The sequence below is a fragment of the Antrostomus carolinensis genome, unplaced genomic scaffold, assembly GCF_000700745.2.
Source record: "Antrostomus carolinensis isolate BGI_N321 unplaced genomic scaffold, ASM70074v2 scaffold4410, whole genome shotgun sequence".
NCBI classification, from domain to species: domain Eukaryota; kingdom Metazoa; phylum Chordata; class Aves; order Caprimulgiformes; family Caprimulgidae; genus Antrostomus; species Antrostomus carolinensis.
Window position 1 is genome coordinate 2123 of NW_010287578.1, and position 27307 is coordinate 29429.

General features: G+C 35.6%; 1 protein-coding gene across 1 annotated transcript in view; it reads right to left on the reverse strand.

The window, feature by feature from the left end:
- Window positions 1-502: 502 nt before the first annotated feature.
- The window catches only part of LOC104521355 (semaphorin-3A), a gene marked incomplete at its 5' end in the record, with an annotated part of 55314 nt that continues 28509 nt past the window's right edge, over window positions 503-27307 (reverse strand). The window contains 9 exons of the mRNA XM_010163329.1: window positions 503-533; window positions 1523-1680; window positions 7323-7364; window positions 10162-10253; window positions 16383-16602; window positions 22327-22471; window positions 23532-23601; window positions 23692-23806; window positions 24996-25138. Of these exons, the coding sequence (XP_010161631.2) occupies window positions 503-533; window positions 1523-1680; window positions 7323-7364; window positions 10162-10253; window positions 16383-16602; window positions 22327-22471; window positions 23532-23601; window positions 23692-23806; window positions 24996-25138 (1016 nt within the window). The remainder of the gene's footprint in view (window positions 534-1522; window positions 1681-7322; window positions 7365-10161; window positions 10254-16382; window positions 16603-22326; window positions 22472-23531; window positions 23602-23691; window positions 23807-24995; window positions 25139-27307) is intronic.

Below are 27307 nucleotides of genomic sequence, written 5' to 3' on the forward strand. Positions count from 1 at the left end.
TGAATGCATTGTCAGGATCCCAGCCTCCCAGGGCTTACTTTTTCTTTCTAGTGGCCTCAAGAAGAGTAAATTCTGCACCCCAAGGTTTTCCTGTAGCTATGCAACTCAGTTTAGCTCCAGCAACCCTGCCCCTTAATCCCAGTAAGAAGAGGCCCCAGTCCCTTTATCCCTGATGGCAACAGTGAGCTCAGTCTGCTGTTTAATAAATTGAAGAGACAGATAAGGAAAAGACAAAGAGCTCAATTTCTTCCATCAGTGTAAAGCAGATGAATGACAGGATGATGGGCTCTATGGTCTTGAGATGGGCTGGGAGTTGGAATGGGTGCTAGAGAATGCTGAAAAAGGATGAAGTTCAGGGATAAAGATCAGTAGGGAGGTAGCAGAGAAGAGTGATTCAGTGATTTCTGACCTTAGTCTCCTTTGACTTAAAGGCAGTACTCAACCTCACTGACTTCTAACTCTTAAAACTTTCAAATTAAATCAATCTTTCTCCTTGAAAACCTCAGTTTCCTCTCCTCTCTCTCTTGCTCCTCCTACAGAGAAACTGCCGATCTCCCACCACAAATTTGAATTTAGCCCATGCAGCTGAGAAAATCTGACCAGCTGATGCTGGGCTATTAGTGTCCCCTTTTGGGATGGGTTCAGGTTCTCCTTTTTAACTCACAGAATCACAGAATGTTAGGGATTGGAAGGGACCACAAAAGATCATCTAGTCCAACCCCCTTCCAAACTACTGCAACTCTTCTCTAAAGAATTTTGCAAAAAAGCTTGTCTCAGATTAAACCTGATGTTTCATAAGTAGCTTTTTCTTCAGAGATAAAGGCAGGCAAAGAAATCATTATTTTAAATCTTCAGATCTGGGAACTAGGACTTGTAATTTTTTATTAAAAATGATATTTTTCACTTGCAGAATCTGTTTGCCCTTTACTGATGCCTTTAGCATGAGTGTAGAGTGAATTTAAAATAGTGGTTGTTCTGATCTGGTAGCACTCAGACATACATCAACACATACAAGTTATAATTTTGAATAATAACAATAATGTTATATATCACTAAAGAATAACTTTCAATTCATGTCCAAATATTTTATAAATATTTCATTTGAATTAGAATTCATGAAAATGCAGGAAAATTTACTTGGGCAAGTAGTTATTTTATTTTACTATCAAGCCTCCTCCTCATGTTAGAGGAAAATATATTTTTTTCTTTTTGCTGTTTATTACTGAATATAAAGTTATTAATCCATTTCAGAGACAACACTTTTCTAAGTGGTTTTTTTGTTGTTGTTGTTTGTTTTTGTTTTTTTTACAATAGGTTTTTAAGCCAACTCAAGAAGTAGCAGTGTTCACTTTAAATCAACCAAGACTTCATATTGCTTGTAACTCCCACAATTATGTTTTCTTTGGAAGAGAAAGGGCTCCAGTTAACCATCCCATGAACAATCTCCAAAGCCCTCTGGTCATATTGTGACCATCAGTTAAAACAAATAGCAAACCATGCAGACATCTGAAACTGTCCCTACCTCTTAGCAGTGGGGAAGTAACGTGAGCAAGATGAACCATCCCAGGCACAGTAAGGGTCTCTCGCAAGGCAACACTCGGCACACGCTTTTCCATATACATCACAGCGGTGTAAAGGAAGCTGTGAAACTCCAGTGGCTGAGCCAATGTAGAGCTGTTGCTGTTATAAAGGTTTAAAAAAAAAAAATTGCAAATTATCAGTTTTTTACTAGGAAAACTTAAAAAATATATATAGTAATATGTTAGGATCATTACAAATACACTAAGGGATCATGATCCTTTAGTGTACTAAAGGAAAAGAAGAGAATTGTCCTCAGGATAAGAAAAAATCAAATAGGAAAACCACTGATTTTTGTATGAAGCTCTCAGTAGCTTCTCTAAAGACTAAGAAAAAAATAAAGTACTCTTCTATTTTTTCTTCTCTATTCAGATCCCCACTCTGGGAAAGTACTACAATCAGTGAAAGAACACAAAGGAGAATATGCTTTTGAATTTAAAGAAAAACAACTTTAACGCAAATTTCCTATACATGACCTTGATTTGTATGTGAGTGGGAGGAAAACTAAAGTAAATTATTTGAGACTGATGCTAAGATATTTCAGCTTGGAAGTGCTGCCATGCATGCACTTCTTTGCATGTCTCATAATTCCAATGCTTCATACTCTTTTCTATAGGTGACATACTCTAATTGAAACATATCTTTAATGAGGGGAGATGGCTTACTTTATTTTGGATAAAAACCAGTGTTGAGTGGAAGATGTAGTTCAAATGCTGAGAGAAACCATGAAGTAAAGAACAAACAATGCAAATAAAATGAACTACAGCTTTGTATGGCATCACAACAGAATATCTTGTCTCTCTCAATTTCCTCTTTGATATTCTTTGAATTCATGTGATCCATTAGGGCAGTAGGTCCCCAGAGGGACATAAGGAAACTGAACTACTGATGCCATGTGAAAGTCCAAACAGAGGCATGTCAGTTTAGCACTAATTCAGAAAGAATATGAGTGTAGTAAGTAAATACAGTTCCCTCTGAGATGCAAAACTAGAGGAAAACAAAATAGACAAAATTTAAATGACATATTCATGTATTGGAAACACTGACAGTTTGCTATCAAAAACTTAAACTTTGTCACCCAGCTCACATGGTGGAGCAATTAACATATTTCTTTTTAAGGTCCCACTTCAAGCAACCCCACCATGAAAATACAAATTTGTGCTCTTTTTTTTTTTTTTTTTTTTTTTCTTAGAAAACATAAGGCTGGTGTGGAAAACAGGATTTCAAGAAATGTTATCAAAATTCTTCATCTCCTGCCTTGTGATGTCCCAGAGGCACCATTTCCAGGGAATTCGAGGGTGAAAGGTGGTTGAGGTCACCTTCCAACTGGAAATGATGAGCACTGGATACCAGGAGAAAGCAAAACCAAAAAGACTCATAAAAGGTGTTGCATTAACTTCTTTCAGAGAGAGCAGCTTGGCAGTTTATACAGCCATATTAATTGTAACAGAAACATCCTGTGCATTTATATAAACAACAGTATTTTCTCAAGGAAAATATGACAATGAAAGCACCCAAAGGAAATTTCACTGGTAAATTGAAAACTAAGCACTTTCTAAGCAGCTGCTTCCATCTATTACAGTGCCATAGATGGCTTGTGAACCCACATTCTCTGGGCCAAAATTTCTGACCACACAGAGCTCTACACAAAGCCTTAACTGTATACACCAGTATACCAGTCCCTAGTTAGTGCTGTATCCTTGAGAAGCAGATGACAGGCATCAGACACGATAAGCTGATTCTTTCTAGCTTAAGTCACTTAATGAAGTACCCAGCTTAGGGGTATGTTCTGCAGTAAAAAGAGCAGCAATTCAAATCTTAGGTGACCTAAACATTTCTCAAGGGATATCTTTTCTCTTTGCTGATTATAGAGGCAGCATAGGTCAAATTAGAGCTTCAGTTAAGTATCTTAAATGTCCAGATGGTATTGATCTGAGTTCTATGTAATTGGGGAATTAATATCTATATAAGCATGTAGCAAAGTGTGGTGCAACTAATATAAAAATCAACCTAGAAAATGCACAGGGGAAAAGAAAGAAGAATGGTGTGATGGTTTCCTCTGCAACCCTGTAACCAATTTCATTTTGTCAAAAAGCCCTCCCTGATTTCTAATACATGTCTTCAGAAGTAAAGAATGATCAGAAACACACAAGGAAAAAAAAAAAAACAAACAAAAAACTGAGGACAAAACAGGGTTACTTAAAGACTCTATTCCTTGTAGATAAGTTCAAAAATTTCAGTCAGTGAACTATAGCACGTGTTTCAGGTGCTTGCACAGCCTGAAGGCTTCTGCTCTGTTTGCTGCTCTTCTGATCATGGTTTTAGACTCCAGCTGGTGATCATTATTCTGAACACTAATAATATATAAATCGAAGCAGTATGAAATTCAGAAAATAGTAATAGAATGATTTGCATCAATGGCCTGACCTCACTTTGCCATACACTGTCAAACTGCCCTTTGGGCAAAGGGTGTCTCCCAAGAGGTTGTTAATTTAATAAATGAGCTGATTATCAGATCAAACCAGAGTGAGGAAAGAATAAAAAATATTTTCTAAAAATTCTTGCAGAAGTATCAGAATTCCAGAAGAGATGAACAGACTAATGTCTTAAGCAATCCAGTTTGCCCTAAGGTGCTGCCCAAAATGCAGTATTTCCCTAGAAGTTGGACAAAGAGATAACTGAGAATTTTCCATTTGCAATTAAAAAAAAAGAGATGAAAAAATGTAATTCTTCTTACAAAGAAGAACTCAAGCAGAATTTTAAAAGGAACTTTAGGGATCATGAGGTTCAAATCCCATTCAATTTAAGTTTATGTCTTGAAATGTAACTGACACCAGTTATGTAAGTGACATATCCATTTTGAGCTGGTCTTTCCTATATGCTCACTATGGACAGAGATGGTGATCTCTGAATAAAATTCAGTATGTTACGAAAAGTACTATAAAAGTAGTCCTGAATGTCTCTGCCTTGCCTTTGATTGAGAATTTTAAGGAGGAGAAACAAAAGCTCTTCATAGCACTTCACCAGACAAGGAGATGGTCTGTATCAGTCAAGGCTCTCCTTGTTTTTTCCCATCATGGCTTTTTGAAACAGACAATCACCTAACCCTGAGAAGAAGATGAGAGCTTGCACCACAAAATACCACCTCTGAAAGACAGGCTTGACTTTTTGGCCTGCTTCCACATTTTTAAATCAAGGGAAAAATTATGGAGCCCCATCTGACAGGCTCAGGGCCAAGTGGTAGCCAGGGGCTCCCTGGAACGCTAGACCCACAGAACTGTGAATTTAAGTGGCTGCAGGGTGTTATAGTGGCTCTAGGATTCTGTTCTCTGAAGATTTGTGTCTATTGCTAACCATGTGCAACTTGTTCAGGTAATAAGGTTACACAAACCTAAGGCTCTGAACCCAATTAAGAGGAATACATAGCTTCAGTGAGAAAATATAAATATAATTCCTGTGAGTTAAAGGCCACAGAGTTGAAAAAGATTGTATCAAGGCTTAGTCTTGCACATAAAGGCTGAATTCATTGCTCAAAGTCACTTTCACTCAAGGGCCAAGTTCATACTCATAGAGAGAGGCATGGGGGCCTTAGAGTTTTATGTAACTTAAAACTTGTGCTAATTTCTGGTTCTGAAGAATTTGTAGATTTTGCTCTTTAGGAAGAAGAGTCATTTCTAACATGTCATATTGGTATGAAGGCAAAAGAGGTAGCTTTGAACAACTAGTGTCGTAAAAATTGAAAAATAAGGAGAAACACTCCATACCATGTTTTTACAATTGGTTGAAAGAATTGTTAGTGAAAAAGTAAAGTGAAGTTATTGCTTTAAAGTTATTCAATAGGACATGCTGACTTTTCTGTTTACATTTCATGCTCCTGCTTTGTACAATGCATGGAATTATCATGCTGTTTATATGAAAAACTCCCTGCTTATCAGAACGTAATGAGTAAAGTGTTTGAGTTATAAAAATACAGTATTTTAAAACCATAAATAGAAAATGGAAACATGTTGCCAAATACTTATTTGATACAGTGCGAAAAGCTTGTCATACTGTATCATGATTCTGTCATTTTTAGCTTGAGGCTGGTTTGATTTTTCAGGAGCTTAACTCTGCCCAAATAACTTATGCTTTATGCTGTTTTTTAGCTTTAGACAAATTTAGCAGTAGAAATTTGTTTTCAAAAGACTCAGGGATTATTGTAAACTCTCTTGAACAACTAAAGATGCTTTGAAGAAGAGGTTGTATGAAAATGCAGTCCATTATCAAAGCTGATTGGCTGCTTTAAGGGAATGTACTCATGAAAATAATCCAAAGCAGAGCATTTTGGTATGATGTGAATATATACACAACCTGACAAGTTTGTTTTTAAATATCCCAGTATTCAATAGTATATTTTTTTGTCCTGACATTTTTGTTGTTTTAGGTGGTAAACTATGCTAGAAGAGTGGCCCCAAACAAAATGTTTTCTGTCAAATACATGAATGTTTTCAGACAACTTTCCTAAATACAGTGAATTCTGAGTTAAATATGCAGCATTTCAAACATAGTACTGGGCTCTGTCCACTACAGAATGAATTCAGTTTCTGTTTAATAATGTATAGAGTGAGGTAGAGGAATTAACTAAATCTTATTTATAACATACACAGTTTTTAGTGCACCCACTTCTGCAAGTAATACTAAATCTCCTCTTTACTGACAATGACATTAATGGAAAAATTAATGAGGGTGAATAATTTGTTTGTGTTCACCAAGTTAGGCTCCAAATCTACACTAATAGGAAAAAGAAAAAAAAAAAAATGTTAAATTTGACGTGGAATTTTATGTCTTAGACTTTTGAGACAGGAAATCTGTCTGGGGTCCATCCACCTAATTCCAGGCACAACTGGCAGATAGGCCACTAATACCCTCTTCACTCCCAAACGACAATTAAAAGTTCTTTGCATGACTATATAATTCATCAGCTGCTTCACAAAGAAGTCTAATAAAAATTGCTTATATTTTTTTCAGAAATGCAGGAATCACCTGCAAGACAAAACTACCACCATTCATCAAGAAGACAAACCAGACAAAACTACCACCATTCATCAAGAAGTCCAGTTTGTTTTAGTTATCGTTTGGTCTACAACAAAGGTTATAGTACATATCCTTTCTTTAAGAAGCTAGTTATTAGTGCAATCAACAGATGTAGGAAATATAAATTCTGGAGTCTGGAACACATATCCTAACTGTGTCACTGAACCAGAAGATCATGGAAAATTTGGACTAAATCAGATCTACTCTCTTTGTTAAATCTGAATGGTGCCCATCCAGGAGTGGAACAGGTACTGGACAGAAAGACGGAAGAATGTCTCATTTCCAGTTTTTGCTTCCACTATCTTCATTTTGTACTAGACCATTCCTATGGTGACTAGGACTAGTCCCATTAAAGCAAGAGACCAAGTTTGGCCACTCCTTTTGAACAGTTTCTCTGCCATGAAAACATTTCATAACTTGGATTTTTTTTTTTTTTTTTGAGAGCTCCAGACAGCTGGTTAGTTTATGTTTAGTGTCCACCTTACCAGTAACACAAACTAGGCTTTTCCTTTCTCCTTTGCATGTCATGTTCTCCTGAGAAACTACTGATGTTTATGTAAAGAGATGGGATGCTGCCGCTGTAATTACATCTACTGACTGCCAAGTTACTGTCTTTAAAGACAGAGACCAATAAATGTTTAAAAGTGATTTAGAGTTTGTGCACATAGTACCTGTTTTGTGGAAATCTTCATTGCTGAAATAACAGTGGGTTCCTAAGGGGGAAAAAAAAAACAAAAACAAAAACAAAAAAGGTTAAAAAATAAAATGAGCGCTATAAACTAAAAAATTCTGCTAGAATGCTATTTGCCCAATCTAAAAATCCTGAAATTAGACACTCCTTAGTAATAGTGCTTCTTGTCTCTTGAAGTGGAATAGTTTCTAGCTCTAAGTGAATTAGAATGTGTGTATATATCCGGGTGCATCTTCAATTGCTATATTGATTGTAGACATATCATTTTCCATTATTATTACAGTTTCATTATGATTAGTTTGTTACTAGTTTCACACCTCAAATTTAATTTCTACGCTTAATATTAAAACTACATTTAAAGAACCTCCCAGGTAATATGAAAACAACGGTTGCATCAAAATATGCAGATACTATATATTAAAGGTGCAACACATTTTAACCACATCAAGGTGAAAAACCCATTCCCACAAAATTTTATTCATAAGAACAAGCCTTAATCTCAAGCATAATCTTGTGACCATACTATTCACGTACAAAGAAGTTACTTGCATTTGCAGAACACAGAACTAAAACGGGCAAGAGGGTTTTTTGCACCTTGGTATACCCATTATTTAATCAACCAAATGGGTCACTAGGAGAGTTATTTTTCTCCTAGACAAGTTTACTCTTAATTACACTTATCTGTAGCAAGCAACGTCAAAACAATATCTAATCTTTTACATGAAACACTGTAGGAAATATTTAACAGAATAAGTATGTTTAGATCTGATTAAAAAACTGTTACACCTTTTAGGTCCAGCTGCTTGAATATATTTTAATCCTGAGAGTAAAAGTGTCACGATTTGGTTACAAAGTGTGCAAGTCAATTCTGTACAAATTTTATTCCATCTAAAAATCTCCTGATCCTACACATCATACTTTTGCTTATGTACATTAATAAATTCCTTATTAAGCTTTTACACTTGTGTAGTTTGCAATTTGCTTATCTTGATATAATTTGATATGGATCAGTGGATTTTCAGCATGTAGACTTGCATTTACAAATGGGTTGATAGACCTTATATTAGAAAGCATCAATTAAGTGTAACATTCAAATGAAAATTGACCTCATTTGTTTGCTCAGCTGTTCAGAGAAATATTGCACAAATGGCTAAAAGAGACATTTGTTATCAATGTAACAGATATGGAAGACTTTCAGTTTCGTGGAATTATAAATGAAAAGCACTGTGTTCTGCACATTGCAGTTCAACCATCAAAATACATTGTTTATGACGCATGTAGACTCTTTGTAACTAAATAAAACTTACATTTGATTAAGATACCTGAAAAATCTGTTGCAAATTCCCTATTGAAAGATCCAGATCTTATACACACAAATTGAACACCAAAATCCTTTTGTGTAACAAATAAATACACATGTAATGCAAAATACCAGATCTGAATTTGCCATTAACCATTCTACTTCTATAAAGCTTTTCTGAAATAAAACTTTCAATACATTTATTTTCTTTCTTTCCCTTTTATATTTCCCTGATCTCCTTTAGCTTGGCACTTCTACTTGATTTAGGGAAGAGACTCATACACTATCAACAATTGCCAAATTACCCTGCATTAATGTAATTATTTTTGTGTGTATAAAAAAGAAAAAAAAAAGATAGGAACCACGAATTACTTGTCTCATTTTCTCCTCAGTTTCTACTTTATTTTTCTGTTAAAAAAAAAAGAAAGAAAAAACCCTCAGCCATCAAAACAACCATGGATTGTAGAAATAGACACACCCATTTTTCAGTGGTATCTTGCACTTGGTGGTTTCTGTGCAAGACTGGTACCAGTAAAAGCAAGATTGCACATTAAATAAATAAATAAATAGATAAAGGCATGGCAACTGAGTATGATAAGGACCCCTGTGGCAGGTTCTGAGAGGAGCCCTTCTCAGCACATCAGGAGTGAGACCACACAACTGGAGCTCTCCAAGCATTCAAGCATCATCTTCACACTGTAAGATTAAACTCATGCTCCCAGCTAGGTATCAACCACCCAAAAGCCTGGAGCCTGTGAAATGGTGCCATAAAATGGCACGGGCAAAAAGAATAATGAGAGGAATGTAAAGGATTTGTTTTTGTGTACAAAACACGAGACATCCCTAGGTTCTGTCTGGAAAATGTTTGAAAAGTTTACTAGGTCCCAACTTGCAGGAGTGCCTATGGGATGCCTTATTTTTCAGGTGGCTCAGACAGGAAAAATAGGAGATTGATTTTCACAAAAAAGTACTAAAGATTAGGGGGTATTTATGGTGTCTTGTGTCAAACCACGAAAATGAGACCCTAAAGTCACCTTTGAAAACATAAACACTTTCTTTGTTTCTCAGACTACTAGGTGTAAGAAATCTGTGCAGATCACTCTTTTTCCTAAAGTATTTTCCTAGTTACATTACACTGATAGTCTGAAAAGTGTTAAGCATTGATGCAACTATAAAATTCGTGTACTGCATATCTCTGTGGGAGAAAACAGACAGGCATTATTCCTAGACTTGCACAGATACATATTTAACTACAGCATGCAATAGCTCTAATATTCAGAGATGCTGATTTATTTTTAAAACCAAAAAACAAGAACCCAGAATGCCATTTCTTTTATCATTAACCTCCAGCTAGCACTGAAAGTTTCAAGGTTTATTTTGACTAGTGTCTGGGTCTCTAAATGACAAGCTAATTAGAGGGGTATGCCAGGCTATTCCTTGGCTAGACTGCAAGAAGTTTAGTTTGCAGCTGTTCACAGAGAAATCTATAACCTGACACTTGAAATTTAGCTGCACTTACCCGAAAGACTGTCATTTCTTCCAGCAAGACTTCCTCTAATTCATGCCAAGTCTCCTTAGGAATTGAAACCACTTTAAGAACTGTTCCAATATCTTGAAAAGGAAGGGAAAAAAAAAAAAAAAAAAGTTTTCAGGTGCTTGAGAAGCATACTTCAGATTCAGAGCAGCCAGAGTTTCTTGTAGTACATAATCACTTCACATAAAAAGATCGTGAAGCTACATATCACTGAGCACTCATTCAAAATACTAACTGCTATTTAAAATAACCTAGAAAAACATTGAATTTCAGTAAGATATTTCATTAAAGTCTTTCAATTATCAAAATTCAACAAAGAAGATAAATATTACTAGTTATTAAAGAATGAAAAGGACTGAAATTATATTTAAGTGACAGTATAAAATGACAGATGTTTCAGTCATTTAACTGAGGAAGAAAATGCAGTAAATTTACCCAGGCATGTCTTAGCGTCCATTGTGAATAGGATGTTTGTCATTCTTAAAATGCATGTGAAGGTGTTGTCAGAAGGCTCAGTATGCTTATAAAATGTTGTTAGACAGATGAAGCTGCTAGATCTCTTAAGTACATGCAATCTTCCCCATGTCAAATAAAGTACCTAAGATGTATAAGCCCCTTAAGGAACCTGTTTTTCTCTGTGTGTACAAAACTAGTCTTTGCTGAGGGGTGAAAAGCAATGCAACTTGCATCTTCTGTTTAGAAAGAGGTGTGTGCCAGCATTTTAATACTATATCCATTTACATTCTTGGGGTTTTGCAATTGATTTCAACATGAACAAAGTGAACGCCTGAAATTCCAGTGCTACAGCCTTTAATTTTGTGAATATGGTAAAGACTTAAGACCATCTCTGTTTTACAGCTTCTGCATCTGTCATTTATTTGTTTGTTTCCATGAACAGAATTTTCAGGGAACAACAACAAAAAATCATCATTTCTAGGTTAATACACATCACTGCTGGCTCTCTGAAATTGAAATACTCTGGATGTGACTTTTCTTTTTAACCAGCCAAGTGTAGTGCCATGTAAATATGTCATAGGAATAGCAACACATCCCTGAGGGTTTTTCATGTTGAACATTCTATATCAGTAGTAGTTTAGGAAGATATAAGGCTTTTTAAATGGATAAAATTCTCAAAGTAACAGAACTATAAAAGTCAACATTCTCAAAACAAGAATTCACCAACATTTACACAAAATTGAAACACATTTTGTAAGTGTATATATTTGTGTGTTAGTTGAAACTTCTGATTAAAAAGATGACAACTCACCACTTTTATATTGAAAATAGATATTAAATTGAAACGAATAGATTACACAGGTGAAAATTTTTTAATAAGGTGACTAACCTAAAAGCTACTGATTTAATGAGAAAATTTTGGTATTTAAACTTCTTTACATTAATTTGGATTAAAATATTCTAGAAATCCTAGAATATCCTGTAGTACTGAAATTTTCATTTTTCCCTCTGCTCCGTTTTAAGCAGATGTTGGTTTCTAAGCACATATTTTTTGAAGTTCAGAAAGAAGTTATTTTTTTCACACAAAATATCTAAATCACAGAATCACAGAATGGTAGGGGTTGGAAGGGACCTCTGTAGATCATCTGTCCAACCCCCCTGCCAAAGTAGGTTCACCTAGAGCAAGTTGCACAGGACTGTATCCAGGCGGGTTTTGAGTATCTCCAGAGAAGGAGACTCCACAACCTCTCTGGGCAGCCTGTCCCAGTGCTCTGGCACCCTCACAGTAAAGAATTTTTTCCTCATGTTTAAACTGAACCTCCTGTGCTCCAGCTTGTGCCTGTTTCCCCTTGCCCTATTGCTGGCCACCACTGAAAAGAGTCTGGCCCCATCCTCTTGACACCCGCCCTTTAGATATTTATAAACGGTAATAAAGTCGCCTCTCAGTCTTCTCTTCTCCAGGCTAAACAAACCCAGCTCTCTCAGTCTTTCCTCGTAAGAGAGATGCCTCAGTCCCCTAATCATCTCCATAGGCCTCTGCTGAACTCTCTCCAGTAGCTGCTGGTCTTTGTTGAACTGGGGAGCCCAGAACTGGACAAAGTACTCCAGGTGTGGCCTCACAGTAGAGGGGAAAGAGAACCTCCCTTGACCTGCTGGCCACACTCTTCTTAATGCACCCCAGGATACCATTGGCCTTCAATGAGGACAAATCACTGTTTTCTTTCATTAGTTGCTGAGAGGGAACACCCATGGACTCCACACACAATTCAATGTGAATTCTACTGGAGACCTTTATTATTGGTTACATGATCACTTATATACTCTTAAGCTGCTAACACACACACACACAAAAAAAAAAAATCCCCAACTCTTCATTGGCTAAAAGCTACTGTTCACATGTCTGGTTACAATACTTGATTGGATAAATCCACCTGTTCATGAGGCATTCTTTTTACTTCTGACTAGTTACATAAGAAGTTTTCTTATCTTGTTTTTCTTGCATTTTTTCTCATCAATCTTATTATCTTGTATTTTCTCACTCAAAGTCAAGACTTAAGTGCTCAAGGCTGAAGCCGCTTGCAGCTCTGGCTCTTAAAGGGCCAACAATTAGTCACAAGTTCATAGATTCTTTCTTTAAAAAGATAAAAAAACAAACAACAGTTCTTTCTTAAAACAACAACAACAAAGCCAAGCACAGCTTTCTTTTTATTTAGGCAGATACATGTACAAACTAAACTAGTAAAACTTACTAGTTGTTTTGGAAGTGTTTTTCATTATGGTTACTGCTACTAATTGAATATATTTCATTCAGGAAATATTGAGAACAGTAAAGAACAAATGCAATATAAACTTTAGAACAAGAAGAAAAAAATTCCAGATTTATACAACAGAGTAATTCAGAATAACAGATAATTTAACGTTAGTTGTATTTGTAATTTAATGGATGAGTTAATTTCCTTAATTATCCTGATAATTTGATGACTGTGGTTTTGAGGAAAATATATTGTATGACTAAAAAGGGAACTCTGGTGTAATAAATGTAACAGTGTAGCAATGTGTTATGACTGTATTCTGTGTTGTACTATGGCTGTCCTCAGTCACAATCCATCAAATGACATATTCTAGAAATAAAAGGGGATTTTTAATAAAACAGTACAAAGGAAACTGGGGGGCCTGAGTGGGCACTGAGCACATAATGTTGGGTTTTTTTTTTTAAAAAAAGTCTGAATTTTAAGTGGATCCTGAACAACTACAGTCGCTTGATGCTCAAGAAAGCCTCTGAGGTCAAAGATACACTGTGTTAATCACTTCAGTGACTCTGGTCAGGCCATAGGTACCAAAGTGGGGCCTTATCTGAGTTCTAGATCAAGTTTTATGGAGTAGTATTTCAAACAATTTCACACAAATGGAATCAGGCTTCTCCTTTAGGATCAATAGGCTCTGCTGGGTAAGATAAGATTACTGTTATTAATTTGCTTTACTGACAGATGTACCTTGACTGTACCAAATGATCCCAAACATCAGACACTCAGGATATGCATTAAGTGCATATCTTAAATCCTGTTTTTTCTGATATAATTTCAAGCAGGCTGATATGATTTTATTTCCATTGTGAAACACATTGGTACAATCACAGTGGGAAAGAAACTGCTCAGCTAAAGATTTCACCCACAGGAAAGGAAAATGTGACCACACTAGATGGCTATTAATTATGTTGTGTTCAATTATCAGTTATTCAATGAAAAGGAAAAAAAAAAAACAAAAAACAACCTATTTCTTCAACACATTGAAGTTCAGTAGCGTGTGGGAATAATGTAGATTGCTGCAATGGTTATGGGAAAATACAGAGAAATGTATCTAATCTGATGGGACAGACCTGCACAGAAAAATCCAGTCATACCCCAGAGAGCTTAATCTTGGCTTTGTCATAGGTTCAGATCATCCAGTGGAAAACTGGACTGTGACTAGAGTCCCTAATCTCTTCCCCGGCTTGTTTTTTACTTGGGGAAGATGTAATATGTGTTGATTGTGTTTCTGGTTCCTTTGACTCTGACCAGCTGGTTCAGTGCAGCTTTCTGGCAGAAGGCATGCAGACCCTCAGTTCTGCCTCTTTTCCTTTCCCCCTAGATGGAAGATGCCCTTTCCTCACTCTGAAAACCACAACGAGGATAGCGAGCTCAGAGGAGCACCTTTTGTGCCCCAGCTCCAAGCACAAGTGTTGTAACACCTGTTCTTGTCCCGTGAGGGTATAATGTCCTGCTGGAAAAAGAACAGTTTGTATAGACAAAAGTAATACTTCAAGAAATAATAACACTCTGTAGTTATGAAGCTGTGTTTTTGGTGCTGAAATCTCTTTTGGCAAGTGCAAGTAATAACCTTTCAATACTTTTCTTACAGTTCTTGGGCACAAATATCAGCAATGTTGGATGGGATCCAGAGCACTTATGACACACCTGAAATATTAGTGGTTTAGGGAACTGAGTGCCTAAATTCTCACCTCAAAGGTATGAGCTAGATATCATTGAAGCTCTTTCAGAGGGAGACCTTGCCTGACTAATTTAGATAAGAACCACTATACATAATGATAACTATCTAAAAGCTATAGCTCAGGTTTAAGCAAGTCTTCCTGTACTGTCTGAAAACAGACAGGAACTTCTGCATAACTATTCATCTTGCTCTGATAGAGGTTTTGAAGAAAGTACAATGAATCTCTCTCTGGAATTACTTATCTCTCTCTCTTGCAGAAGACAAGGCACCTTTCTTAGACTGAAAGCCAAACTTTGATGAGATAAATGCCACCTCTTGTGCTCAAGATGTAGACATAAATCAGCTTCTCATGTTTGTTCAGCATCATACTCTGGAAGCTGAAGGGCTTGTTCCCTCACATCACTGCCAAGAGGAGTATTGCCATTAATTTTTTTTCTGGATTGAATCAGGTCATAGAAGACTTGCTGAAAGGCAGAAAACACTGCCAGTTTTAGATGGCATTGAAGTCTCTAATGTGTGATGGAAAATATATGTGTTGTGCAAAATCATATGAAACTACTTTTCCATGTTTTATGCAGGAACATATTGTAGCACTGGTATCTAATAACTCAGTTCACAGCTTTAAAGAGCTGGAACACTTTCTACAGAGCTGCATTTCCTGCAGTAAATGTTCTGAATTGCTATTCATGCACTGTGTTTGGTACGCAAAGCTTCATCAGCTCTCAGTTTACTCGTAATATATTTCAAACATCAACATGAAAGAAAGCTTGAGATTTATTGCTTTGGAAATCTGACCCCAGGTCTAGAGCACCAGAACTGTACTTAAAGCAAGTCAAAAATTGGACTGTTATAAGACAGCCAGCCAGACACATATTTTTTGGGCCAAAGCTGAAAAGAAACAGTGGGGGTTTGGTTTGATTTGTTTTGACTTCATGATGCCAATGTCTAATTACTAGCAATTATGTTCAACAGAAGTTTAAAATACTTTTATTCAACATAACTAAGACACCAGCCAACTAATGGAATATCTTCAAAGGTGAAGAAGCAGATCCACCAACTGCATCAACATAGTTTTGAAGCTACTGAACTTAGGCAAATGCATATTAGCTAATTTCTGGCCACTTATTCCTCATTATTACCTTTCTGAGCACGTATTTCACTTTTATAAAATGCCCAAGCTGTATGATTCTGCAACGCTTTGTAAAGGATATCACGCTTCTATTTGAATAGTAACTCTTCTTAAACCACTTTGCACATGACAGATATCTTAATCTTAAGCAAAGTGATGCTCTCTTCTGACTAAAGAGCTGGGCATCTTAAGGCAATACTTGAAATACTTGAAAGGCACACGAGACATTTCCCATACCTGTATACTTGTCTCATTCATGTTAATACTTCTTATGCTGCACTTCAAAATGGCTACCTCAAAACTTGCATTTTAATACTAAATTACAATTAATAAGGCAAGACAATTCTAATAAAATTCCCTAATAACAGCAGTTGAAAAGAAAGTGGTTTGATCTTAATCCAGTTGGCAAAGCTCCTAAAGAATTAAGCTATGCAGGCCACAGCCTGAACCTGTAACAGTGAATGTATGTTACAAAGACCTCCCCACATGCACAGTTTTGAGTCTTTCCCCAAATTTTCACAGGTATACACTGGAACATAAATCAGTGCTCTGTCTTTCAGAGTATGACATTTTATCTGATCTATGTCTCCATAATGCCTGGAGGAGCATACAGTATAAATTCAAGATTTCTCACCTGTGCCAATGAACATCACATCATACTGGCCATCCTCTGCATCTACTCGATCTACTACTATCTGTGTGAACTGGTAATCCACGTCCGTTTTGATCATGATTGGACGGTTGTTGATGGGGAATACAGGGTTGTACATGGCTGGATGACTTCTTGCAAATGTTATAACTTCATCAGGAAGGTCCTTGGTGGAATCAAAGCCTCCAAACGTTTTACTGGGACACTGGAAATAAAAAAGAAAATGTTCTACATTTTTTTATTGATCACCAGTAACATATCAGAAATCCATTTCATTACAATCATCCCAACTACTGCAGTCTATAATTAAATATGACAGGGGATCTAAGTGTTTAACGACAGACAGCAAAAGTTAATTCTGTCACTAAAAGGTTTTGGCTTTTTTTAAGTTTGGATTTAAATCAATATGGTTAACAAAATGCAAATAAGCCTCATTTTTCTTACTATTAGGCAGTGCAAAAGGATTTTCAATCATTTACTTATTAGTATTGATCTTTAACTGACAGAAGGAAGAAATCCTGAATTACATAAAATCTTCCAATGTTGAGACGAGCAATTTCAGTATTTGGTTATGTATACAACAGAAAATTAATTAATTATGTCACCATCGTTGTTTTAAAGTATTGTCTTCAGAAGTTGATTGGAAATCAATTCCTCTCTGAGGAACCACAGCCTTAAATGCCGGGACAATTCCATGTTCTACTGACTTTTTAAACTCCTGCTTGTCTCAACAACCCTATGTCATCCATGTAGTCCCGATAACATAGATCCTACCACACTAAATCAAATCAAATGAGTCATGTCCTAAATGTATCTCTTCTCTGTTTATTGATTCTAAAGAAAGCCTTGTGTGAGTGTTGCTGCTCTTACTGTCAGTGTGAACAGTTAGGAGAGACAACTCTCGCTAAAGATTTGAAATAAGTCTTCACTGTTGTGTACTGCACAGTAATGGAAAAGTTGGTGTCTCCTTGGGACTAAGCTGACCCACGTGAAGTAACACAGTAGAGAGTCCATGTGCCTCCTTATACAACCATGAGTGGGCCAAACTAATTTGCTTCTAATCTGTGAAAAGCAGAGAATTTTCTGCTCACATTCTGCCAATGTGAAAAAAAACCAAAAAACAAAAAACCCCTAAAAAACATAGAGGCTGAGAAGGAAAGAGTGGTAAACCCATGGCTTTGGTATCCACAAAAATATTCCTCCACTTTCACCTATCTCATGTCCCCATGGAGAGATGTGAGGACTGTGGCTAATCATCACTATTTGCCCTCGTCTCTTCTGTAGAATTTGGAAGTATTTTATGAACAATTAGAGGTTACTTTAAAGTAAACATTGGTAATGTGTTAGCAATGTTGAATGGATGAACCACAATGTCATCAAATCACCAGTCCAAAGATACTCGGCAAAGAACTTGGTGTCCCCCACTCCTAATCTGTTCAGAGATACCTATTTAAGACATATAAAACTCTGAAACCCAGTTAACAATTATTAAATTTGCAGCATTTTAACCTGAAATAGAATCAGCTGGTGTTAAAATGCCCTAGAAATTTTTCTCCTTATATCCACATATAGAATATCTTCCAATTAAATTAAAAACCTAGAGGACAATATCTTATTAACCAAGAATACAGACCTTGCAGGATACTCAGCAGAAGAAATCAATTGTCTTTGCTATCACCTTGATCCAAATTATTAATAATTCATCAGAAATTAAATTAAAAAATCAATGTTGTCAAAAAAGAATAGTTGTTATACTCAGCAAAGAGATGCTTCCAGCATGGACATATAAAGTGTAAATTGTCCCTTTTTGGCATATTTGTTAGTAAGCAAATTCCGACACTCTGTTCCATTTCATGGTATGGAAGGGAGGAATGGAGGGAGGGAGGACATTTGATTAATGCATGTGGAGCAGACTAAGCAGAAAGCAAATTAGTTATCTACTTTATTGTGTCAACATTTTTCAGCCTTTTTATTATGAAATGTTTGTGCTCCCTTGTACAGAAATACTACAAAGAGAAAATCAGAGAGGCTTTTTATAATCATTAATCAAACCACAGTTTGTCCCCAAAACTGTGTTTAAAATTCTACACTTCAATTTTAAGTTTTCTTTATAACTTGATTAATATTCTAACTATAGTGCAATACTAATTACTCAGATTAATTGGATAACATACGTAAAGTGCTTTAAGTATAAAAATTACTACACAAGAAATAAGTATTGTTAATTGCAGCTGAGCAAATTAAAACATATTAAATTAATATTATTTCAATTTTTAGTAAATGAATTTCAGCTGTATTTCAATTGCGTGAATATTTACTTTCTGTCTCATTTTCTAACACAGGATTGTACTCACGGCAGATGACCAAGATAGATTTTATGCAGAAAATCCATAAAACTAGAATTTACATCATAATTACGTGTGTTTAAGAGACTACCAATTCTGAGAGCCAAATTACTGCTGAGATCCCCTGCTTTCATGAGAATAAACAAATGACAATAACTTTGTGTCCTTACATCTAAAGTCTAAAGTGCACTACCTGGCCTCACATTCATTTCACCTCACTTTAGGAAACTAATTGAGGTAAAATAAAGCTCTTTGCTATATAACTCCCTCCCTTGTCAATGGAGTGAAATGGGTACCACCAGTAGGTGAGATTTAGCCCATCCATAGTTCAAATTGCTTGCAGAGAAATCTCAATCCACCTAAAGTCTGAGTCATCCTGAGGAGGAAAGTCCTGTCATGTTTACTTATATTATGGTCACAAAATGGGAATACACAACAAAAACATTTATCTTGATGCTAATGACAGGACTGCTATCGATAGTAGTGGGTTTAGGTCAAGCTAATTGGCAAGGTGCTTCATCAGAACCCATGTTTATATACCTGATCAGTCCCAGTGGTATCAAGAAAACAGAAAGGTTTCATGTGCCAAAAGACAGGCAGGAATACAAATGTCCTGAAAAGGTTGGAGAAATTAGTTTGATCTTGGATCGAAGAAGAGTCAAAGAACTCTTGCATTTTACAACTACTTCCAATTGCTGGTCCCCAGTACGCTATGTCAGGGGTTTTGATCAGTCAGGAGGAGGTAACTAAGCTGTCACCTAACTGGCCCATTAGGGAATCCAACAGAATAATTCAATAGCTGCATTTTGGTAGGAACAAAAAGTGTTTCGGTCATGACTGAAGATAGACTCTTGGTACCATGAAACAGAGAAAACTTGAGCTCTGTTAGCTGAATTCACAGAAAGTCAGATATGAATCCAGGATGAGTTACATCATTCAAGATGAGGTATATACAAAAATCGTTCCTCCTCTCCCAAATATTGTTAAAAGGTAAAAAAAAAAAAGGAAAAAAGACAAAAAAAAAAGTTCTATAGATCTTAAAGGAAAAATCCTGGCAACATCATTGTTAAATGCGAAGCTGATGTAGAATTGTTTACAAAGTTTTCTGACTCTTCAAAAGAATCATTAAGTTTCCGTTTTCTTTACTGATACTGGGCAAGTCACCAGATGCTCAAGAAGTTTACTAACACCTCTGCTATTAAATTCCTCAGATAATTCAGCACTGTGTAACTGCAGTGAGATTTGGAACTGAATCACTGTAAGAAGCTCAGGTTCTGTTTCTCCCTTCTATTTCCCCATTTCTTGGAAATCACAAGTCTGACATCTAAAGGAACTTCAAGAACTTTTCTTATTTATTGTCAACAGGTCTTCAAAGTCATTGAAAATACATTCACTTTATCACTTTAGAAACAAAAAGCTTCTTTTCAGACAGAAATGTTTCTCATTTAAATTTTTTTTAAAAGTAGTTTTATCCTACTGAAACAATAGAATGATTATAGTAACTGTGAGGGAAAAAAAAATCTTTTTCGAAGTGGTAGACACCAGGATTAGAGTCAGTGGCAGTTGTCTAGGAGAAACTCTTTAACTATCATTTACACTGGCACAGCCTCTTGCACTACATGATGTGGCTGCAGGGCTATGCAGAATTGTGTAACTTGGGATCACATTCGCCCTTAGGCAGGACAAATGTTTACAATGAAATCCAAGCATCTTCACACTTTCTTTGTGAATCTAAGTATGCTATAGTGAAATTGTAAGGGTAAAATAAAAAAAAAAAAAAAAAGTATATGTAAGTTATCTGTATTTTCCTACTTTTGGCAAAAGATCCAGTGGCTTACGTCACCTAGTCACTTAGGGCTGCATTTGGGTCCCCACTTTTCTGCTTGTTTGTGGGAATTTAATCAAGTCATTCTCCTCCCATATGGATCTCAGTTCAAGACCCTCAGACAAGTCTTGGAATAACCCCCAGGCTCTGAAGCAGGCAGAGCTGTGTTCCCAGTGTCTAGGGCAAATATTTGAGTTGTGCATTCAGAATGTCCATAGAGCTGCATCTGATCTCTGCTCAGGAATGAATGTAACAGAGCCACTATGCAGCAATCAGTTCTTTATCTCAGTCTGTTTCTGTGATAGAAACATGTAACATTCTTCTTTGTCTGTAGTTTTACATAGTATCTATTAATTGTTTTTGTTTAGAGAAGTTAATCAATACTGGAATCAAAGGGGAATATAGACAAACAGCATAATGAACACTAACTTAAGTCTGTCAGACTGAAAAGAAGATAACATTAGCTATATAAGAAATACCAAAAATATCTACTCATCCACGTTTTCCACAGGAATGTAAAACAATACAACTTCAAAAAAACCTCTCTGATATGTCAGCATTAGCTATGGTAATTAAACAACAACAACAAAAAAATCAGAATCAAATGAGAAATGAAACCTCTCCTAGATGCAAAGCTTATGTTCTAACGCTGGAAAAAATTAGGATTCCCTTTAGCAGTTGTAGTGAGGGAGCGAGGAGTGCTGAGGAGTCAGGCTGTCAGGGAGTCACTGTTTTCTTTCACTTAGGAAGTCATTTTCATTAGATTGAGTATATATATTTTCTAACTGTTGGAGATCAGTTGAAAGATCAGGTTTGAAAGAACAATTTCAAAACATATCAGACAAAAGTAGAAAATCTGATTATTTAAAGGAAAGGATCAAAGTTATTCCTGATTTTTTTTGTGCCTTATATTCACAGAGACTTTTAAAAGAGTATTATAGACAGGTATATTACTTACACTTACGTTTATATGTATATATGTGTACACATATATTTAATCTTCAGCAATGATATCTCAGAACTTAGATGGGCCAAGTTGATATATATATACTAGCTAAGGAGCTACCCCAAAGTATACAATTAATGCTTCCTTCATAAACGTCCCATCTTATTAGACTACTGAAAATTTCAGAGGCTGTTAAGTATTTCTAGATTGTGATGATATCATTTGGAAGTTATAAATATGGATGTCTTATATTTTAGTCATTCATAAACTAGAAACAGAGAAACAGGTAGAAGCATAGATTTTTAAAAATGCCAATGGAAGTTAGAAATTATTACAGTCATTCTACATCCACTGTAGAAAAATCTAGTCTTACTGTACTTGATTTAATGTCGAGAACAATTGAAAGTTTCTCAACAGCCAGGCAGATCCTCTGTTTTCTGTTCATTAGCACTTAGAATGGCTCTGCCAACATTTGGAACAAAGACAAATTCCAAGGAAGGGATAATGCAGAGTAATTTATTAAATGTTTGACTTTCAGTAAAGTTCTCCAGCTATTGCTCAAACTTTTGCTGAAGTTGTTAATATTAATGTCAAAATTAAAATCCAAATGAAGTTGTTATTGCAGTTTCATACTTTACAAGACAATCAGTACATTTTGGACTTAGAGGAATTGTTAGCTTTCCCTTCTGTCACCCTATCTATTCATTGTATTTTTCCGTTTCTTTCCTGGATCTCAGCTCAAGGACTATGTAACGTGAAAATATTTTCCATAGCTTTGCCTTTTTAGATTACTATGTTTCTTAGGGTACTTACAGTTCCTGGCCGTGGATATGGCACTCGCCCTTGGTAGGGAACCCACTGGTAGTTTGGGCCATCTCGGTGGGCATAGGGACCAAGAAATACCCTCCTCACATCAGTCATGCTGTACATACACACCGCTGACCCCTTGAAGATATTACTAAAAAGGAAGGAAGAAGAAATCAAATCAGGTTCTTTAAATTATCAGTCAGTTTAATCAAGTGGAAGAGCTATGGGAATAGCAGCTTGTTGCTTTCTAATTTATTGCATGTGCTGATTATCAAAACTCTGACATGCTCTCAGAGCAATACTAACTCACCTCCTGTGAAAGTTCAGCATCACTGATATGATCTCTCAGACATTTTCCTAAGCAGATGGCTGCTATTCCACTATTTCAAACATATTGTCCCCAGAAGGCCAAAGCCCCAATTTGAGTAAACTTCAACAGGGCTGTCCCTAGAGGGCCATTAAATTCTTTCGTACACTTTGCATTTTCTATTTTTTTTAGCAATCTCTTCCGTCATTTGGATAGCACACACACAAACTTCAGTGTTGTTTCTTACCTTGAGTTTTCTTACAGAAGACAGTAAGTACTTAGCAATCTCCCTCTTCTATGCCTGTTATCACTAGAAGCATTCTTTCCATTTAGAAACTAAAACTTTTGTCCTTCACAGATAAATGTGGCAATGCAACCAGTACTGCAAACCTTCCTCAGGCCAAAGCTACAAGTATAATTTTGGTTTTGGTGACAGCATAATGAAACCAAAACATTCAAGTCACAGTTATGTGTGATACAATAACAGAACTTTTGAAAGACTGTTAAACTTGCCAAATTTCAGCAATATTTTTCACTAATACCTCCCCGAGTAGCTCATACCACAGATTTTCCATTTCACCCTGCCCCCAAACAAGCATATTTATGCTTGTGCTATTTTTCCAGGTCTGTCTGGAAAGGGCTACAAATTCTGATTCTCACCATTAAAAGTCAATTCAATGGCAAAAACAGCCTAAGAAATTGATAGTCTTTGTGATTAATTGCTTCAGAGTGATGATGTACATTGCTCATAAGAAACCTAATTCATTACTTCTCACTGCCACTGACTTCTCAGTTCAAAGGTTAAGAAAATTTTGTGGTTTTTAAAAACATTTTTAACAAAGAGAGCTCTTTAAAACAAGCAGCCTCCCAAGTCTCCATGCAAACAAAATCATACGTTCTATACCTGGAAGTTGTAAACACTCCATAGACTATTGGATTTTTAGGGTCTTTTGAGTTCATTAGGAACACATCCTCTGTAACAATAACAAGAGATGGAAAAGTTAAAATTTATATGGATAATACCTGAAAACATTTCTGTATTCAAAGCCATTTCTGCCACTTACGTAGTTCATCAAAGTGTGTGTCAATGCCATTGGGTCCTGGCACAGAACAAATCAGACGTGCTTTGAGGAAAGTTGTCCATTTGTTAACAAGGCTCCTGTGCCCACCAAAGTCATTCTAATAACAAAATTATTTCACATTAATATCTAGTAACAGGCATTGTTTGAAGTATCAACAGAGTATATATATGGAGAAAATACAGTAAATAACCACAAGATGCTACTTACAGAATACAGAGAAAAGAATTCAACTTCTTCATAGAAAAGCATTATGTTGTCAAAGACAGTAATTCTGAATTACTTTTATTTTACATTGTATTGTGCCATATTTCATAGTAGTATATAATTTAAAAAACAAAACCAAAACCACCCAAACCTCTTTACATATGGCAATACATATATAACTCTGAAGAAAGATGGGCACAGTATTTTGCACCAGAGCTCCCAGGTCGCCATGTCCTGGTAAGACTTAAAGGGTTTATTATTCTTAACTGGGTAGCAACAAATTAGAAATGTGAGTTGCAAGTGAACAAAGTAGATAAAAATGCCATAACAGAGGGATCAGTTTTATAGCTCTAAAACTTACAAATAAAATGCACCAAGGACTTTTTGGTGCAAGCAGCTACCTCTGGATTTAAGGAGATAAACTGAAATTGTGCTTATGGATTAACATGAGATTTTACTGTAAACATTACAGTTACCAAAGCCAGAATATTTATTAATGTAATTTCATTTGTAGAAATCTTTTTAAAAGCCTGTGTCCTGGTTTAGTGAAACTATCACAGCCTGTCAGAAAAATATTTGGACATTTATCAGTGTGGATGAATGATTCAATCTGCAGTCATTAAGGTTTTTCTGAATGGTTGCCCATTTCTACAGCAAAGCTTAAACAACTGTTTCATTAAATCTTCTTCTCCCTCTGTTTTAAAGATTTTTACTAATGTGGGAATCAAAAGGTACTCACATTCCTCTAAAAAGTAAATTCTTCAAATGTTTTTGGTCTACCTGGAAGTATCACATTTCTTGTAAAAGATTCTGTCTTTTGCAGACACATTCTAAGCATCAGAAGATGCCTATGACTTTTAAAACAAAACATTGTAGATTGTGAAGTTTCCCCAGAGAACTTGAGTAATATACCTTTGGACGTGTTATCCCCTAACTATTTTTCACTTGGGATGATCTTTGCTTTAGCATAATGCCGGTGTTAACACTGAATAATTCACAGGCAAGAAAATGCAGTTTCTAAAAACACTTGCAAAGTGTCCTGCAAGTGTATTCAACCTCACATGAAGAAGTCACCATTTTACCTTGCAGATTTGCCCTATTCTGGCATGAGTGGCTTTTCCAGTGTGCTCTCCATCAATTGCACTTTCACGGAAGAAGAAATAGATTTTGTCATCTTCTGGATTGTCACTCTCTGGTATCAGGTGAGCACTAATAAATCTAGGATCTGAGAAGACAATGCCGTTATGCACATTACTGCTCCATGAATTGAATCACTTGCCTTCCTTATATAAATGGAATATGACTTTGCTTCTCAAGAAACAATCTTTGCATCAAACGGTAAATACATCTATGTTAGGTACATTAACATATGACAGGTATTTACATAATACATAGAGGTGATTGCTACAGATATTTAATGAACAGATCTTAACATTATTATTGGAGCAATTAAGCATTTGTGAAATCTCTTTACAAATAGATGTATAACATTATAGCATGGCTTCCTAATTTCATGTATTTATTACTGACACTTTCTTGTTTCTTTGGATGTTTTGACTTTGGCAAATAATCTTTCTGTATGTGTCACATACTGAATGAGAGAATTATTGAGACAAATGTTATATTCCTAACTTTAGCAGTAATTAATAATATATAAAGTATGATACATCTAGAATAATATTAATGTGTTACTGTCAAAAAAATTAGTTAAAAAAAACAGTTTTTATTTATTCTGTCTACTTACACAGTATGATACCCCAAGCCCCAACATTTTTGTCTCATTTTCAGAAGAGAAATGCACTTGTGAATTTCTATTCAAGTTGCTGAAATACCGTGTCTTTTCATTTTTTAAAGTTTGTTTGTTTTTTTTAATAAAATCTGTATTTCTTGACAATTAGAGTGGTAACATTATTTGGTGATAAAGAAGATACATCAACAAATGAAAATACATAGAATGCAGACATACTGATCAGTTATGTAAAAAATGGTGGAAAGAAGTTTATCATAACAGTAAATTCATACCAGTGGTGAATCTGGCTCATCATTGTATTTTACAGAGATACTTCATTTGGTGTCTTTCACTATATTTGGAAAAATAAGGCATATCCAACAGATTTACCATTTTAAATCCTGCTGGGATAATTAACTGTGAACTATATTTAACTACCCAGAGTTCTGTTCCTATGTAAAATTATAAGCTGTTTTAGTGTCATGCATTAACATCTTTTCAGTGTACGTTTATTGTTACATAGTCATGGAAATAACGACCTGTACTTTGTTTTGCCAGTTTGCACTAGCTGTCCTGTGAAACCCATTGCCTTATTAGGGATGGCAGTGTTTGTAAGCAACGCATTTTGATAGATTTATATATATGCATGTATGTGTTTAGATGTTCCTCTTATATGAGTACATACTGCATAATTTTGTGTGTATATATATATTCTCATGTACTCTCTGTGTATAAATATATATGTATATGTATATTCTCGTGTACTCTCTGTATATAAATGTATATGTATATTCTCGTGTACTCTGCGTGTGTGTATATATGTATATACATATATACACACACACACACATACACAAAGTACATGAAAATGACCATACTTGTTTAGAACAAAATTTACTTAGATCAATACACAGACTCCAACATTATCCAGAAGTAATTATCTGGGACAAAGAATGAATATGGTAAGCACAAATAATACTCTCCCAGAATAATCTCCCTTCCTCCAACTATTTTCAGTGTAGCTGATTCCCTGAGCTTGGTTGCTTTCTATGTGCTTAGTAACTCTCAATAGATTTTTCATACACTTATTTGTCTAGCCTCTTCTTGAACTAATGCAAATTTCCAACATCCATAGTGTCATTTTCAAATTTGTTCCTCGTGTACACAACCTAATGAACTAAAACCTACTTCTGATTTCGTGTTTTGAACATTAATCTCACTAACAATTTGGTGCTTCTTAATTCCTGTAGTGGAAATACCCACAGTGTTCACAATGTGGATGAATTGTGCTCTTATACAAGTGCTATAGCAATACTCTTTGTTGAATTCTCTGTTGCTTTTCTATTAATTGCTAACATTTAATATGGATTTGACAGTTCCTAAGCAGTAATCTGAAATTTTCATGGAACATTTTGTGGCATAAGCTCACAACCTTACTGTTCATTAGTAATGCTCAGTCCACAGTCCATCATTTTATGTGTGAAGGTAGGCATGTTTTCCTCATGGTTTTCCCCATAGTTTATGACTACATCATTCATCAAGAATAATTTAATTTGTCATTTGATTGTTTAGCTATCCAGTTGCATAAGATCCTTTTGTAACTCTTCACAGTATTCCTTTGTCTCATTGTGCTGAATAACTCAGTATCGTGTGAAAATTTTTCTC